An 18,222-nucleotide genomic window follows, 5' to 3' on the forward strand; every position below is an offset into this window, starting at 1 on the left:
GGAGATAATACAGGCATTAGGGACACAGTCAGTATAGAAGAAACAGTACAGAGACAGCATCAATGTGCCATCCTCAGGCACTGAGGTAGAGCTGCTGGTGTGACTGATAGTGTTCTTTGGGTATTCTAGAGTAGAAACCTATTTCTTCCTTATTTGCTTTCATCTACTTCAAGCTTTTATCCCTCCTAAAAAGAGCATCTTGGCTGAGCATCTAGAAGTTTTATCTCTTTAAATGGTATTATTTTAGTCCCTTGTTTTATGTGTTTGAAAGTGTATTGAAACCAAATATCGAATTCATGTCAATTCTGTTTTTTTGAATGACGTATGATTGGAAGGAGAGGGAACAAACCCAGGACAAGAGATCTAAATTACTGAAATTTCTTAAACCAAATTGAGAGCCCCAGAAAACATTCTCCAGGATCAACTTCAAATAAGTGAGCCAATAACCATGGAGGTAGTTAAGGAAGCAAGTTGGCAGCTTTTACTTTCCTTGCCTTTATGGTGGGGATAGAGATAGATTAAAGGAAAGCTGTGTTTCAGAAGGGGACTCAACTCACAGAATTAAAGAAATTGCTACAAGTGTTGAGCTCAGGGAACCATATGTTGAGGTTTTAGGGGTACCTGAGACCCCAAAATACCAACACCCTAGGTCCTGCTCAAAGGAATTTGACCCAAGCCTTCTTACGGCCAAAGAGAAAAAGTTTATTAAAAGATTTGCCATATTGGGTAAACTCAAGAGATCTCACCACTTTATCACGCTTCTACAAGAGGGCTAGATTGAGTTTGAGCACCTTCATGGAGGCAAGATGGATCTTATATACAGAAAGACTGTGAGAGGGATCTAGGGGTGGTTCTGGGGTGATGAGAGAATGGGTTTAGGGAGGGTCTTGACGGGACTGGGGTGGGGGGATGTTGTGCCGGGGGGGAAAAAAAAAAGCGAGTGAGACCCGGATATAAATTTAAATGTGGATTCACTGAAGTGCACGACCTTTCGGAGTAATTACTCAAATCGAACAGCCCTGAGCAAAGGGAGAGAAAGAATATTTAAAGGGAAAGAACACAATTAGATTTCCATGGAAATGGGGACACAAACAGTGGCACAAGCTGAGGCAGGATCATTTCTGTGGAGATGGGGACACAAACAGTGGGGTGAGCTGGGGCAAGATGGAGAAACTGGAGAGAGGGGGGCCAGGGCATAAGAGGGACTAGGGTGAGGTCAGGCTCCAGGAATGTGATTAAAGTTAGGAAATAGCTGAAGGCTACCTGGAGATGACTGACTGTGGAGGGCTAGGGTAACAGACTTGGGTGTAGATATTTTGATAGGATCTAGGGTGGGAAATGGCCAGAGGCAGTCCGGAGGTAATCAGTCAATGGAAGCAGCAGACTTTGGGCATGAAAAGCTGGATCAAGTGGGAAGGTTCAGAGTGGGGTCCAAGGGGGTTCCCCGAGTCTCAGTCCTATTAGTATCAGTAACCTATGCCCCATCAAGAGAACTCTGCCCATATAAAGGGAGAAGGGAATAAGTTCCCCAGGTGTACCCAGTAGTTATTTATAAATATAATTCACATTATAATATGATAAGTTGATAAATGGAAGGTACTAGTTAGCAGGCCAAAAGCAGAGATATTTTTGAACATAGACTATTTTGAGGACTCTTTAAAATATGTATCTCAGCCTACTCTGATATAATGGAAAAATTGTTGAACTGGGAGTCAGAGGACTTGGGTTCAACATTATGACTCTTATTATGTCAAGTAACTTCTCTAAACTTCAGTTTCTCTATCAGTGTTATGAAGGGGATGGGTGAGATAAGCTCTGACATTCTGTGACTTTGCTCTAGTGCCCATTCTGCCCCCATTTGGGGCTGTTTGCAATAGACTTGTGCTTACATGCCGTAGCAGAGTGCAGTCTTAAAGCACATATGCATGGAGAAGCTGTCATCTGCTTTTGTGCTATGGACTGGAAATTTGGCTATAATCCTCGTTAGAAACATAACTCACATTGTCTAGGAATAAGCAAGACTCGTTGGGAAGTCAGGAATGTTTTAATTATAATTTACATTTATTCCCCCTGAATAAATGGGTACCTCTCCTGAACAGAGTACAGGAGAAAGTACAAAGGACTCAGATGGATGCCAGTCCTTTAATAGACCCTCACCTTTAATCTCCTGCCAGGCCCTTCATTGGCCAGATACAAACCCCTGACTGCCTACGTCATGCCCTCCTCAGATGGGTCGTTTAAGCATGCATACAAGCCTCTGACCTTTTACCTGACCGACCTGAGGCCTGGTTTCTGCTAAAGCTGGGGTGGGGGAGGGGGGAAGTACACCTTCAGTTCTGTGGAAACAAAACTACTCCCATTTCTTACATCCTGAACCTCAACATCCTTATCCATTAAAAGGTGATAATATCTGTAGTACTGACTGATGGGGTATAGGCTGTGGGAACCCCCCTTGAGCTCTCCCTGAACTTTCCCCCTTGATCTGGCTTTTCATGCCCAAATTACCTTAAAACTTAAAAGTTAAAATGACCAACAAAATTTTTCCTTTAGAATCCAATCACACCTTAATTCAGAGCTCCCATCCCTCAACCTCTTCAGCTCCAATTCCTCATCTAGCGATTTGCATACCAAAGGAGCCCATTTCAGTCTCCTAGAGGTAAAATTTTCACCTGAACATAGAACAAAACTTTTTCTTTCCAACACAGACAAAACATTAGATAGCCATTTCACACGAACAATTTAGAATTCGAATTCAGATGCATTCCCAACGTTAAATTTAAAAAAAAAATAGATTTCCTGCTCCGCATCTCCCCCTGCAGTTACAAGCCTCCTTTCCGCAAAGCAGTGAAAGGCTTTGAAATGCAAATCAACCTACTCCTCCCGGAGAGTGAGAGTTTTCCAAATCTTCCAAATCCCTTTCTCTCCTGGGTAGTACCTTTCCTCAAAGCACCAGGAGCATTTTTCCCCACCTGAGTCAAATATTTTAAGAGCTCTTTCTATGGCCATTCCTTTCTACTTTGGTACAGCACGCCAGGGCTGTCCAAGCGCTGAGATTTGCAACCAATTTACACGAAACAGGTCGCCCTCATCTCCAGGTTAGAAACCCCACAAATTCCAATCCCCTGGCACTCTGGGGCCGGGTGGCTTGGTTTTTCCAAGGCGTTGCCATATTGACACAGCCTCGTTAAGTGTCTTCTCAGTGATCTTGTATTTGTTAGTTTACACTCCTGGGTCGCACAGGCAAGGTAAAACACTGAGGACCTGCCTTGGGCCGTATGTATACAACTTCAGTGGCTGAGAACTCCCACTCAGCGAATAGTGCACTCAATCAGATTTCCTCCTTTCACTTTGCTTCTCCAAGATCCCCTCCTCCAAGTTTGTGAATCCCCAGTGAGACCAGTCCTGCCCTCAGGTGCTCAGCGAGTGGGAGAAATCTCCCGTGCGTGCTGGCTGAGCCCCCAAATTCGGTGCCTGTCCACACGGAGAGCACAAATCTCAGTGGAACCTCCAATCTGTATGGGACAGAGTTTTCAAAGAATAGGAGAGACATCTTTAGGAGAAGCAAAGTGAAAAAGGAAATGCTGCCTTAATTTATACTCTTAATGAAAAGATTCCCGCCCACCTCTATCCTTTCTTACCATTGGCTGGGAGGCAGGTTTACAATCTAGGCGGGAAAAACTAGACAGAGGACCAGGGGACCAAGGTTGATCTGGTACCTTCAGGTTTTCCCTATCCGGAACTCAACTGTGGGGGGGTGCGGGGGCGGTGGAGACTGATAGTCTAGGAGAAGAAATGAAGGGTGGGAGGAGGCCTTCCTGGAGCACAGAACAAACAGCTCACAGGTAGTCCATTATCTCCCTGTTTGGTGCTAACATCTGAGAGAGTGGGAAGGGCATGCCCACAGCTCCAGGCCCCGACCTTCCAGAGTCACCACAAGGCCAAATCCCAAGCCTCTCCTACTCCCTTAGACATTCCCTATTTCAGAAATACGAGAAGAGTGTAACCCCTGTATTTTTACCCTGTGAAGTCTTCACGATTATCCGTCCCATTCAATCATCCTTCTGGAATCCTGGTTGGTCATTAGCTTGGTCAGATATTGAGTCATTTCTTCAGCTGAAACATGTTAGATTTTGCTCCAGCCTCTTGTTTTGATTCTGCATGAATCTTTGTTTCAAGTGTGTTTCTTATAAATAACGTATTATTGGATTTGCTTTCTAATACATTCTACTATCCTGTTTTATGAATGAGTTCGTTATATTCACATCCATAGTTAAAATTCCTAATTGTGCATTTCCCTTCATCCTGTTCTCATGCTTTTCTTTCTCTGTGTGAGTGAGAAAAAAAAAGCAAAGTGATGAAAGGTGGTGAGCTCAGCTCCAGTGTTGTAGGTTTGCTGCAGGTTGCTTCTTTTCTACCCCTTTCTCTTTCCTTCACCTTGAACCCAGTCACAAGTCCTTATATTTTTTTAAATCCCCTTCAAGATCTAGCCACCTTACTTAAGAGTTTGTTTTGGTTAGGACTAGTACCTACCTTAACCTCCCCTCCCTCTTATTCTCCTCACTTCCATCTCCCCTTTTTCTTCTGTTTGTCTTTTGAATGAAACATATTTCTTTACCCAGCTTTATTTTCGTCCCTCCTTTGACCAGTTCAGATGAAATGAGGTTCAAGGATAGCCAGTTTGCCCCGACCATTCCTCCTTTGGTTTTCTACTTTTATATACTGTATAAGATAAGTTTCTGTACCTTTCCTCTTCCTTTTTCTCTCCATAATATATTCCTTTTCTCCTTTCTTTCCATTTTTTTGATTCTTCTTTTAAAATCATCAAAACAAAATATCTTCTGGCTCTCCATTTTATTAGCAGATTCTTTTCATGACCCAACTGGAAACTGAGGCCCAGAGAGGGGAAGTCACTTACCCAGCATCGCAAATAGCAGGAGCCAAGATTTGAACCCAGGTCTTTTGACAACGAATCTGGTGTTCTCTCTACTATTTCTCATCACCATTTTACTGATGAGGAAACTTCTTGTCATGGGAGGTATTCAGAGAGGGATGACCATCTTACCAGGAATAATGTGGAAGTGATACCTATACCGGGTAGAACATTAGGCTCTTTGACCCCTTAAGTTTTCTTTGAACTCTGAAATTACATGGAGTTAGACTAGTCACTTCATCAGTAAGTAGATTGAATCATATGGAGTCAGAAGGAAATGTAAATGTTGAACCTGAACTTGGTCATTTTCCTCTGGACAGGGCTCACTCTACTCTGGATGAGGACTTGGAAAAATGGCTGTCTGAGCCATCTGAGATCAAGAAGCTTCAAGAAGGTCTTACAGACAGCCCTGCAAGGTTATTGCAACCCACTAGGGGATTATTCACTTGTTATACTAAATAGGTCTGATTTTCATTTTCTACCTATGGTTATCTGGAATCTTTGGAAAACTTGTCTGGTGATAAGACTGTATTATTGCAAATGAGCAGATGTCAGCCCCAGAATGATTTTACAGAAGTTAAGAAATGAGCACATTAAATTAAGTTCAAAGTTGCCATTTAGGAAAAGAACGTCTTTGAGATTTGATTGGGATAGAATGGGGCAAGTTTGGAAGTCAAATAGTGTGCTGAATCCTGATTTTAGTGGCATTAGGTTTTGTAGTTCTGGTCTAGATACTTGCTGTGTCACAGGTAGGATATGAGCTTTTATGAATAAAGATCATTTTTTTTTGGCATTATGCCCTCTCCATTGAGCACAGAGCAGATGTTTAATAAAAGTTTGTGGTGTTGAGTTCTGGTCCTGGTTTGTCAACTAACACATGGCTGTCCAAGGCGTGGCTGGCCCGGCTAAAAGCATAGAAATTTATATAAATGCTTTAGTAAATGAAGCTGAGCTACCTCAGAGCTCTCACTAAAATGGCAAATCAAAATATATTGTCTGTTGTTTTAATAAAAACCTAAGGTTGGACAGCCCTGAACTAACAAAGAATTTTGGCAAGGTGACAGATGTGAAGTAGACCTGACTGTCTTCACCTTCCTAGGGTCCCTAGATTTAGAAGAGGAAGAGCCTTTCATAACAGAGGCTGTTAAGTGATCTAGCCCAGATAGCCAGTAGTGGAACCAACAGGACAACCCAGGTTGTCTGACTTCAGGTCACAATAGCATTCTTTTTTTTTCCAATTTTTTTGGAGGGATTACTTCTTTATTTTTTTTTTAAACTTTTTTGGAGTGGGCAAGGCAGGGCAGTTAGGGTAAAGTGACTTGCCTAAGGTCACACAGCTAGTAAGTGTGTTAAGTGTCTGAGGCTGGATTTGAACTAGCTGCCCCAACACAATAGCATTCTTTCTGCCGTACCATGCTGTCCCTCCACATACTTTACAAAGCCATTATGAAAATAAAATGAAGTAATAGGCATAAAAAGACTTTGAAAAAGTTGAAAGTGCTATGCAGATGTAAAGTGATATTTATTAGTGATCATATTAAATGTTTTTTATTGTTTTGACCAAAAAGGAATAATGAGTTAGTGATGTGGAGGTGATAAGGATCTTAGGAGAAAAATGATGCATCATCCTGGAGTGTGTAATGATGAAGGAAGGAAACGCTAGACCTATTCATTAAAACCTTAGACTTTGACTCAGAAAAGCTAGATATAATTTCATAATTAAAGGAGGTTGGACTAGATGAGCTACAAATACTCATTTCAGATATAAATCCTGTGATTCTGTCTATAACTAAAATAGATTTGGTTTAAGAGGGATGGAAAGTTCTAAAAATTGAAATTCTCCACAGAGTTATAAATAATCTCTATGAGAGGCAAAAGGGGAAACAGCATTTCCCAACCTTTGTGGTATTTTATGTGATATGAATAAGGATTCTGTGAGAAACTTTAGTGCTAGGTTCAATTGGCTACAAATTTCATTGCCAGTATTCAGTCTGGTCCCTGAGAAGGGGTAGGTTATGGGTACAGCTAGCCAATCAGAGGGAGAGCTGGATAGTAGAGTAAGAAGAAAAACAAGGAGGAAGAGTGGCTGACAAAATGCTTGTTGGTAGGGTGTGGTTGGTAAGCACTTAGTAGCTGCTTAGTGAAATTTTGGCATAGGGCCATATTCTAGCCAGAGTATAATGTGACTTCCATTTTATTCTAGGTCCCCAGACCTCAGAATGGTAGCCCTTCCTTCCTTAGTTGAGGCTCATTGTTCCTTTATCATTATGATCTCCTCCATGGTGGCCAACAAGTTAGGGTTGTCATCAGCTTGTTTGAACCTAAAAAGTGTTCCATTGCCAAATTAGTTTGGAGAATTGATCCAAAGAAATCACTATGCAAAGAAAATTAAGATCATTAATTGTTTTTATAAAATTGCAAGATACAAAATCCACAAAAATTAACATTTCTACATAGCAATAACAAAATCCTGGAGGAAATGATAAAAAGGAAAATGTCATTCAAAGTAACTGCAAAATGCATAAAATCTCTGGGAGTCAGTCTACCAAGCCATGTGCAAGACTTACATAAGTACAATTTGAAAACACTCTTTAAAGAAATAAAGAAAAAGTTAAATAAATGGAAAGATATTCTGTGCTCATGGTTAGTTGGGCTGCTTACTATAATAAAAATTGGCCACACTACCTAACTTGAGTTACAGATTTAGTTCTATGCCATTCAGACTACAAAGAAGGTACCAAGATTTTTTCTCATGGTGAATTTGTAACCAAACAAGGGATAAAGGCCAGAGACAAAATTAGATAATTTTGATTATATGAAATTGAGAACATTTTGCACAAACAAAATTAATTCATCTGAGATAAAAAAGGAAATGAGCATCTATGAAAATATATTTGAATCAGATAACTCTAATAAGGGTCTAATATTTAAGATAGATAGACAACTAACAAATATATAAGAACAAAAGCCATTCCACAATAGCTCAGTCACAGAATATGGGTCAAAGAATATGAACAAATAGTTCTCAAAAGAAGAAATGCAAACTATTAACAACCAATATGAAAAGAATGTTGTAGAGGGCCAGCTCCAAGAAAGTCCATTCTGGGATATAGATACTGGCTAGGTTTTCCCTGAAGCCAGTTCTTGCCCTTGGGCTGATAACTCAGCACGTGGGCTCTCCTAACCCCCACTCTGCATATGCGTGCTCTCTCCAAAACCCCCACAGCACACACCACCTGTGAGCTGTTCACACAATATTGTTATGGCAAAAAGGGGAACAAAGCACAAGGAAGTCATGCAATGCAACAAACATCTCGCACGCATGTGAACTTATTGATCTGCTTGCATAAAAAGGTACATAAGCCCTTTTCTTCAGCCTAATCAACGAAGCTGCGCTGTACTCTCCTGCCTGGCCTGTGTAATCTTTTCACTCTCCGTGGCAGGCAGCAGAATGTTCCACATCACTAATAGTTATTGAAAGGCAGGTCAAAGCAACCCTGAAACCTATCGAATTGGCAAAGAATGACAAAAGATGGGAATAGTCAATGTTTGAGGAGTCCTGGAAAGACAGGCACATTAGTGCATTGTTGGTGAAGCTTAAGTGAAGCAGTGGGGTTAAGTGACTTGCTGAAGGTCACATTGCTAGTAAGTGTCAGAAGCCGGATTTGAACTATTCTTTGTGCTTCCCTGGCCAGTGCTCTAATTGGTACAGACATCCTGGAAAGCAATGTGGAATTAGTTACGCAGATAAAATGACAGATGCCCATACCTTTTGATCTAGAAATTGCATTGCTAGGATATTATTGCTGCTGCCACCACCAAGGACATTGATGAAAAACTTGCATTAAATACCTCACAGGAAAGCTAATGACAAACCTTAAAGAACTATAGAAATGTAAATTATCTATTAATTGACGTTTAAGTAGGCAGTAAGGTACAGTGGAAAGAAGCCTAGATTGTTAGAGGACCTGGGTTAAAATCCTACCTACCAGTTATACCTGTGTGACACTGGGCAGGTCAGGCTCTCTAGGCCTCAGTTTCTTTTTTATTCTCTTTTTTATTATTATTATTTATTTTTATTTTACAACAGACAGTTCTACATAATTTTGAGTTCCAGATTTTCTCCCCTCCCTCCCCCCTCCCTCCCCAAGACGGCATGGAATCTCATATAACTACCACGAATAACTTCGCATTGAATTAATTTATACACTAGTCAAGTTGCGGAGAATTATGACCAATGGAATGAATCATGAGAAAGAAGAAACAGAACCAAAAAAAAAAAGCCCAAAAACAAAAGAGAAGAGAAAAAGGCGAGCATGAAGTGTGCCTCAATCTGCATTCAAACTTCACAGTTCTTTCTCTGGATGTAGATAGCATTCTCCATCGTGAGTCCTTTGGAGTTGTCTTTGCACCTTGTGTTGCTGAGAAGAGCAAAGTCTGTCAGGGTTGGTCCACACAGAATCCATATATCTGTGGTTGTGTATAATGTTCTCCTGGCTCTGCTCCACTCACTCAGCATTATGTTGTATAGGTTTTTCCAGGTTGTTATGAAGTCCGTATCATCCCCATTTCTTACGGCACAATAGTATTCCATTACCTTCATATACCACAGCTTGTTCAGCCATTCCCCAATTGATGGGCATCCCTTTGATTTCCAATTCTTGGCTACCACAGAAAGAGCTGCTATAAATATTTTTGTACGTATGGGTCCTTTTCTCGCTTGTGTGATTTCTTTGGGATACAACCCTAGAAGTGGTATTGCTGGGTCAAAGGGTATGAACATTCCTGTGGCCCTTTGGGCGTAGTTCCAAATTACTCTCCAAAATGGCTGGATCATCTCACAACTCCACCAGCAATGTAACAATGTTCCAATTTTCCCACATCCTCTCCAGCATTTATCATTTTCCTGTTTTGTTATTTTAGCCAATCTGAGAGGAGAGATGTGGTATCTAAGAGTTGTTTTGATTTGCATTTCTCTAATCAGTAGTGATTTAGAGCATTTTTTTATATGCCTATAGATAGCTTTAATTTCTTCTTCTGAAAACTGCCTGTTCATATCCGTTGACCATTTGTCAATTGGGGAATGGCTTGTATTCCTATATATTTGGCTGTATATTTTAGAAATGAGTAGGCCTCAGTTTCTCTATCTGTCAAATGACATTGTTGGACAAGATGAGCCGCAAGAGGCCAAAGACCCCTCTAAGTTCCAAATAACAATTCTATGATCCCTGAAAATTTTCAGTATCTTCTTGACTCAGAGAGTATTCCTACTTGAGTTATCAGTCTAATATGTAACTTTCACTTTAGAAAGAATCTTAAGAGTGAGTCTGAAGTATTCATATAACAGGAGGTTGTGAACTGGCCCCTACCCATAAGCTGATATTATGTACTTTGCCCTTTGGAAAGGACTGTTCTCCTGGCCCTTCTCCTCATGGTCTGATGTCAGAATTCTTGTTGTTGAAGGGAGACAAGTGTAACAACTCAAGAAGTTGGTGAAAAGAAGAAAAAGGAGGAAGAAGGGGCTAAGGCAGAGAGAAGGAAAACAGACAGCTTTCCTGGGAGCCCTGAAGGTATTTTTCTTTTAATAGGTTCTATTTAATGGATCTACAATATCTCTATTCATAAGGCCTGTGTCTTAAGGAGTGCCAAGTTTATTCAGAAGTGGTTGCCTGCCAGTAGCCAAATTCATTTATGTTGCTTTTGTTAATTTATTTTCCTTCTAGTTTGTGGTAAAGGCTTGTTGTTAACAACCAGCTCTGCTTCTAAAGTAAGCTTTTGGTCCAAAATCATGAGTTTGTTTTGCATATAGATAAGAACAGTTGACAGAACACAAAGCTTTATTTTTTGGTGTTCTGGCAGTTCACAAAAGGGTTGCAGAATCAATCAAAACAGTTAATTATGGAACTAAAATGGGGAGCACATGTTATGGGAAAGTCTTCAACTTTGACTTTAAAACTGCTTTAGAAAGCTTTGCATGCCAGTGACACCATTCACAAATGACTCCTTCCCATACAGAGATTCCTCCCTGGCAGCAGATTAGCTATTTGGTGGGAGGCAGGTTTTTTTCAGGCCACCATGGCATTGACTGATTCCTCATAGCCTAGTGTTCCTACAAAGGGATGATAGGTACTATGCAGGATAGAGACCTGACCAGCACTTTAGTGAGTCTTAACCTTAACAAGAATGGCCTGCCTGGGTTTGGCTTATGAGTTAGTATGTTGGGTCCTAACCTGTGAGCTTCAAATACCCCAAGGATCACAGAAGAGTTTTTGCAAGGGATCTATCTCATCACATGAATTGGTGTAATCAATAAACAAACCTACTGTTGACTGAATAAATGATATGGTTCACATATATAAGTATCACAGTTTTTTCAAAGTGCAGAGCTGCTGTTGAAATAAATCAAATACAAATTCACTTAAAAGTTGTATTGAATTCATAGCAGTTTTCTATCATTTATTTTTTCAGTCAATGCATACAGATCCACAGTTTGCATCATATGAGACCCTGAAATGTTTTGGCCTTTAAAAATAGCATGGAGCAGCTATAAATAGACATAAAAATTAAGGGCTAGAGTCCATTCCCTATAGTTCTAAAATGAATATTTCTCTGGCAGGAGGGAGGGAACCCTGCGTAGCACCAACTACAGACTGAACAATCTGACTCAAAACTAGGGAGCCTGAGTTGCTGCTGCCCTATGTTGAATATAAAGATGTTTAGGGGCTTTGACTGGGATTACCTGCTAATTTACTTGTGATTTGTTTGTTCCAGATCAGGAAGAACTGAAACCTGGTTTGTGGCATTGCCTGGGTTGGACCCAGCCATCCAGGTAATTTGGTGTCAGATGCATTCATATGTTAAGCTTCCCCAATTTCACACACCATTAGCAGAAATATCAAAAATCACCTGCACACAGGTGGGGATACCAGCATTGTATTATATTTAAAATTTGTGTGGTGAGGGCCAATGAAAATGAAAATTGACAGTTGATTTCAGCATGGGTTGAATGAATCATGGTGGTTTTAATTGTAGTTCTCTTGGTGTTCTCCAAAGGACAAGACAGAGGTATGCCCCACACACGTTTCCCTAGTAATGCACTTCTCTTTTTTTTATCTCAGTTGAATAGAAATATTCCATTTGTAAGTTATTTTAAAGTAATTATTTTTTTTTTATCCCCTCTCTCTCCTTTAAAAAATGAACATAGGATAATCGTTCTGGATCAGAGCAACAACTCAGACTAATCTGAATGAGATAGTAGATAAGCTTCCAGTATGTTTTTGTGTTCTCCCTGTTGCACACTCCCTGCCTGTGGTTGGCCATGATCCTTACAATGACCCTCATCAAATCCTCTTGCAGTTGGTGGTGCTTGGACTTATCTCTTCACTATAATAACAGACATGAGGGATGTACCTGGATCCATTTGCTGGTACATAGAGCCTTGTTCTTTAGTCTCAGTTTACTGGTGAAAGAGAGTTTGGAGTATAAAAGTTTTCTTGTGGGTCTGTAAATTTGATGCTGTGCCTGGCAGTGGCTCCTGGTTTTATGATGGTGGGATGAATCAAAAGTTTACTGTTGGTTGATGTGTAATAAATGTTCCTTGTTAAACATCTCTGGTTTTGATTGTGTAAGATCCAACTGCTATGCCTGCTTATTCTAGTTACCAGGCACCGAAGAGTAGACACATGGACTTTTCAGGGACTCCAACACAAAGAAAACCCTTTAATTTGTATTTTGGGAGATTGTCAAGTAAAGACAATATTTAGTTACTACCTCACATAGAAAATGAGAATCAGCATTTTGTCACTGAGACATTGCTTTTGTTTTGTTATTGCTCATATTCTCACACTGCTTGTCTCAAGTTCTGGTTGGTACCCACTTAACAAGGAAAAAGGTTCAGTGATATTCCATATGCAGCCTGGAGTATGGGGATATGGAGGGACAGAAATATCACAGGCAAGGTTACAAGCTCCTCAAAAGGAAATTCAGTGAGTCACTACTTATTTCAGCACTGTATAGCTCATATTTGGTGTCAAAGGAGTGAGCTTATGAATGATATGTAGGGTAAGGCTAACATCTCCTTCATATCTTGTAATTCACTCTCCTGGGAGGTTAGCTTGGGTACATGTTATTAGAGGATGGTATTTCTTGACTTGCTTCGCATTTGCATTTGAATACAAGCTGTCAGTATCACTGACTAGATAACCACCTGATAACTCTGGATGAAAGAGTGGTGGGACTTCACTTATAACAACTGAGTTGTGAAGTTGGTCAGATTTATGGAGTTTCCAAAGTTTGGATGTTACAAACAGGCAGCTATGAGAGTACAAAATAAATGGAAGTAATGTTATACAGTTGTTGTGTTATTGGAACATCAGCCAAAGACATAAATCCATCAACAGGCACTTATGGAACCCCCCAAAATGTTTTGCCTCTTGGTCATTCTTACATTGATAAATCTTCTGCAACATCATGGGGGAGACAAAGTAGAAAACATAAAGAGAAGTTTGCAAAAGAGAATGATAGATGTGTACTAGTAACAAAAAGACAAAGCAGGAAATACCCTAAAAGAGGTACAGCTTCCCCTCTAGGAACACTTCCCCATCATCTGTCACTAGAAGGTTGGGTCTCCACAGAGGAGACTGCTAGCTCCAGGTCTAAGGGTGACCTTGAGGGCCATGCTCCCAACACTGGCCTCCACTAACAATCATCTAGTTATCTCATTTACCATTTAGTGAAGGGGATTACTCAAACGCAAAAACAGCAGGTACTGTGATAAGCACTAAAACATCGGGACATAATCTCATGACACATGTGGCCCAGACAATTTACAACTCTAGGACTACAGTGCCTCAGGAGAGTCCTCACAAAGCTCATGTGGGTTTTGGCATCGTAATGGGTTATAAGGTATTGATCTGATGGATTCTTTGGGCTCCATCTTCAGCGATCAAGTGCAGTCTGCCTTTTTTTTTTCCAAGTTTTTTTTTTAATTTTTTTTTTTTAGCAGTCATTTATGCCATGAATTCGTAGGGGATTGGTTCCAACAGCTCAGGTTCCTTGCCATTGGTTCTCACAAAGTGTGCTTCTCTGGGTGGAGCAGGCTGGCATTTCAGTTGAACCCAAGTGCCTTTTTCTTTGGCTTCCTTCTTCTTCTGATCATTTTCCTTTACACGCTTCAGGAAGCTATCTCTGCTCTTAGAATGCTTAATATGCTCAATACGCACATTAATTCTCTTGATTAGAATCTTGCCCTTAACCTGTTTGTTTACAACACTGCCTACAGCATGTTGAGTAACATTATGACTCGTCCAGTCTTGCCATGGTAACATTTGTGGGGCATTCCTTGCTGAACTGTGCCCATACCCTTGATATCTACAATATCACCTTTCTTGTATATTCGCATATACATAGCCAAAGGGACAACACCATGTTTTCGAAAGGGCCTAGAAAACATGTAGCGTGTCCCTCTCCTTTTTCCTTTTGTGTTCGTCATTTTGGCAACTCACTGGAATATAGCAGAGCCGGTGGAAAGGAAGCGCAGTCTGCCTTTGCTAAGCTCAGACTCAAACTTGTGCCTTCAGTGTGAAGGTGTTACTACAGAATTCTTTTTGGCTAGAATGCTAATAGGCACTTTTCAGAAAGGACAGAGACCCTTAACTTAGGATTGTCAGAAACCTTTCCAGGTCTGCCCCTTCTGAGCCATGGCTTGGAGGTTTATCACCTCATAGCTATGAGCCCTGCAAGCTACTCCTTGCCCAAGGAGGGGGAGTGAAGGAAGTAGAGCCCAAAGAACAACATACACATTAACAACAAGACAACAGATCCACGTCGTACATGTAGTAAAGAATGTACCAAAGGATCAGAACCAGTATTGTTAAAGAGTTTTAAGGGACCTCATTGGCCAGCTAGTCCGACACACACCTGAAACAGAATCCTCTCAACTACATACTAAGAAAGTGATACTTCAGCCAATGAAGGGAATCTTTGGTCTTTCAAAGCAGCCTGTTTAGCAGCTCTCATGATGATTAATTTTACCAAAATTACTACCCCTTTGCAACTTTTGCCCAAGGTTCTTAGTTCTGAGGTCTGAGATTGGGTTTATGGATAGGGTTATGGTTAAGCTTAATGAATAAGGTTATCATTAAGGCCAGCCATCTTAGGAGCCAGACCTCCCCCCCACCCTCTTGAGGATGGCACCGTACCCCATCTAACCAACCATCATGTCTCTTGAGGAAGCCATAGCTTTCTCTAACTTCCCCTAACAAAGACCTTTCTTCCTCCTTTCCTCCCCCCTCACCTTTACATATTATATACCAGGCAGTCTGGGATGGTGAGGTGTAAGAAGAGAGATGTCAGGGAATAGGTAATCAAGGATGTCCTACAACCCTTCCCTTGACTTCTCTGGGCCCCAGGTCCCCCTTCTCTCCCTGAACAGAGGTACCTAACCATCCTCCTGCCTCCCTAATCCCTTTTCTCCTGGGGAATTAGTCATTGGCTAGGATGGGACCAACCTTTCCTTTCTGCTCCTGAAGTCTTTCCTCCACCTCTCCCAGTGTGGGCTTTTCCCTTAATATCCCTTCCTCTTCCTGCCCCTGCAGGAGGTTTGTGACTCCCAACCATGGGGCGGAGATGGGGATGAATTTTAGGGGGAAAGGAAAGAGATCATTAGGAGGAAGGAAGGTGGTGAAGTATACAAAGCGTTGGGTAGGAAGAGTTCAAATCCTCCCTCAGACACTCACTAGTTATGTGACCCCATTGGGCAAGTCACTTAAGCTCTTTTTGCCTCAGTTTCCTCAACTGTAAAATGGGGATAAGAATAGCACCTACCTCCCAGGGGTGTTGTGAGGATCTAATGAGATAGAATTTGTTAAGCACTTAGCCCAGTGCCTGGCACATAGTAAGTGGTATATCAATGTTAGCAATTAAGTTTGGGGAATGGGATGGAAGTGACAGAAAAACAAATTGAAAACAATTAACACAGTAATTGAGTCAAACTTGAATTTGAATCCCGGTTGTCACTCTTGGCCCCGTGCTATTTTAACCTTTTAAAATCAGTGAATTGGATAAGCTGGATAAAGGCATAGATGCTATGCTTGTCAAAATTACAGATGGATTAGGGGTAGGTGGTGCAGTGAGTAGAGCACCAGCCCTAGAATCAGGAGGACCCGAGTTCAAATCCAGCCTCAGACACCTGACACACTTTACTAGCTGTGTGACCTTGGGCAAGTCACTTAACCCCAATTGCCCGGCCTTCCCCCACTGCAAAAAAAAAATTTTAAGAAAAGGGGGGGGGCAGCTAGGTGGCGCAGTGAGTAGCGCACTGGCCCTGGAGTCAGATGGACCTGAGTTAAAAGCCGGCCTCAGACAATTGACACACTTAATAGCTGTGTGACCTTGGGCAGGCCACTTAACCCAACTGCCCTGCCAAAAAGCAGAAAAAAAAAATTACAGATGGATGAGAAACTGCCAAGGCTAGCTAATAGATGACCCAAGTTCAGAACCGAAAAGATGGGTGAATTTAGGTGAGTCAGGTAACTCCTCAGGGCCCCATTCTCTTCATCTAGAAAGTGAGGATGTTGAAATAGGTGATCTCAAAAAGTGAGAATGATAGGCCCAAATGAATGGGATAAAATGAAATGGAGATAAATATGAAATTCTATACCAGCATCCAAAAAGTAAATTTCACAAATAGACTATGAGAGAGGAGGGGCTAGAGCCAGGAGTGGGGAACCTGTGGCCTTGAGGCCAGGTGTGGCCTTCTAGGTCCTCGAGTTTGGCCCTTTGACAGAATTCTGATTATGCAGAACAAATCCCTTTGTTAAGGCCTCAAGGCTGCAGGTTCCCCACCCCTGGCAGTAGTTTGTGTGGAAAAGATCTGGAAGTTTGAGTGGGTTGCAATGGCTCTAATGCAATTCTAGGCTATAAGAGAAACATAGTGTCCAGGATTAGAGAAGTAATAGTCCCACTACACTCTGCCCCAGTTAGTTCTCCGGCTTCCTTTGAGTATCAGCTAAAATCCCACCTTCTGCAAGAAGCCTTTCCTGAAAAATCTTCGTACCAAGTTTCTAATAAGAGTTTGGTATCTAAGATATAAAATTAAGACACGTAGAGAGACAAGCTAAATGAGACCAAAAACCCGTAGATAAGTAGTTAAAGAATAGGAACAAATCATTCTCAAAAGAATTGTAAACTATTGTTAACTATGTAGAAGAATGCTCCAGATCACTAAGAAATACAAATCAAAACAGCCCTGAGGTTTTTTCCTCACACCCAGCAAATTGGCACAGATGACAGATGAGAATAGTCAGTGTTAAAGGGGTTGTGGGAAGGTACTAGGGTATTGTTAGTGAAATTATAGATCAACCATTATTTTGGAAAAGAAATTGGAATTAGCAAATAACTGACTCAAATTTCCATAGTCTGACCCAGAGGTTCCATTGTTGGGTTTATACCCCCATTGATAAGGAAAAATGCCCCATATACACTGAAATAGAGAGCAGTACTTTTTGTGATAGCAAAGAATTGAAAAGAGAGCAGACTCCCTCTATTTGGGGAATGGCGAAAAAAATAATGATACACGAATGGAATGGAATACTACTTGTGCTGTAAAAAAGTATAAGTGATGAATGCAGAGAAGCGTGGAAAAATCAGCTTGGACAGATGCAGAGTGAATAAACAGAGCCAAGAAAATAGTGTACCCAACTACAGCAGTGTAAGTAGCCCAACAGAAAAAAAAGAGTGAATGTTGGGGAAAAACAAGAATGGCTCCAAAGAAGGGACAGAAGACGACACTCCCATCCCTCGACTGAAATAGGAAGCCCACGAGTGTTGCAGGTTGCATATATTTTCAAGGCTTTTTTGATTAGGTATATTTTATTCAGCATTGATCGGTTACACTGAATATTTTTCCCTTTTTTTTTTTGTCTTTAAAAAATACTGTTACGTGGAACATGTAAGATGAGGAAGAAACTGAGAAAAACTATGCTGACATAAAAAGATAAAAACTTTAAAAAAAACATCTTTCATAATCTCCTTTAATACTACTGCCTTCCCTCTTGAGATTATCTCATTTATCCAGTGTCTTATTTGTACATAGAACTGTTTAAATGTTGTTTTCCCCATTAGACTGACCTCCTAGAGGGCAAGGATTGTTTCTGCCTTTCTTTGTATACCCAGTGCTGAGCACAGTGCCTAGCACAGAGTAGGTGCATTATGTTTGACTTCTAGACACATTTTAGGAAGGCCATTGGCAAGGTGTACATGGTGCAGGACAGGCAGGATAGTGAAACACCTTG

General features: G+C 41.0%; 1 protein-coding gene and 1 pseudogene across 1 annotated transcript in view; one reads left to right on the plus strand and one right to left on the minus strand.

Annotated features, from left to right (window-relative positions):
- Positions 1 to 12,538, plus strand: part of TEX14 (testis expressed 14, intercellular bridge forming factor) — a 140,732-nt gene extending 128,194 nt beyond the window's left edge. Inside the window, exons 27-30 of the mRNA XM_036755595.1 lie at positions 5,251 to 5,346; positions 10,394 to 10,500; positions 11,702 to 11,759; positions 12,135 to 12,538. Of these exons, the coding sequence (XP_036611490.1) occupies positions 5,251 to 5,346; positions 10,394 to 10,500; positions 11,702 to 11,759; positions 12,135 to 12,171 (298 nt within the window). The 3' untranslated portion in view covers positions 12,172 to 12,538. The remainder of the gene's footprint in view (positions 1 to 5,250; positions 5,347 to 10,393; positions 10,501 to 11,701; positions 11,760 to 12,134) is intronic.
- Positions 12,539 to 13,919: 1,381 nt separating this feature from the next.
- Positions 13,920 to 14,435, minus strand: LOC118846215 (annotated as a pseudogene).
- Between the last annotated feature and the right edge of the window lie 3,787 nt (positions 14,436 to 18,222).

This window comes from Trichosurus vulpecula, chromosome 4 (assembly GCF_011100635.1).
Source record: "Trichosurus vulpecula isolate mTriVul1 chromosome 4, mTriVul1.pri, whole genome shotgun sequence".
NCBI lineage: Eukaryota > Metazoa > Chordata > Mammalia > Diprotodontia > Phalangeridae > Trichosurus > Trichosurus vulpecula.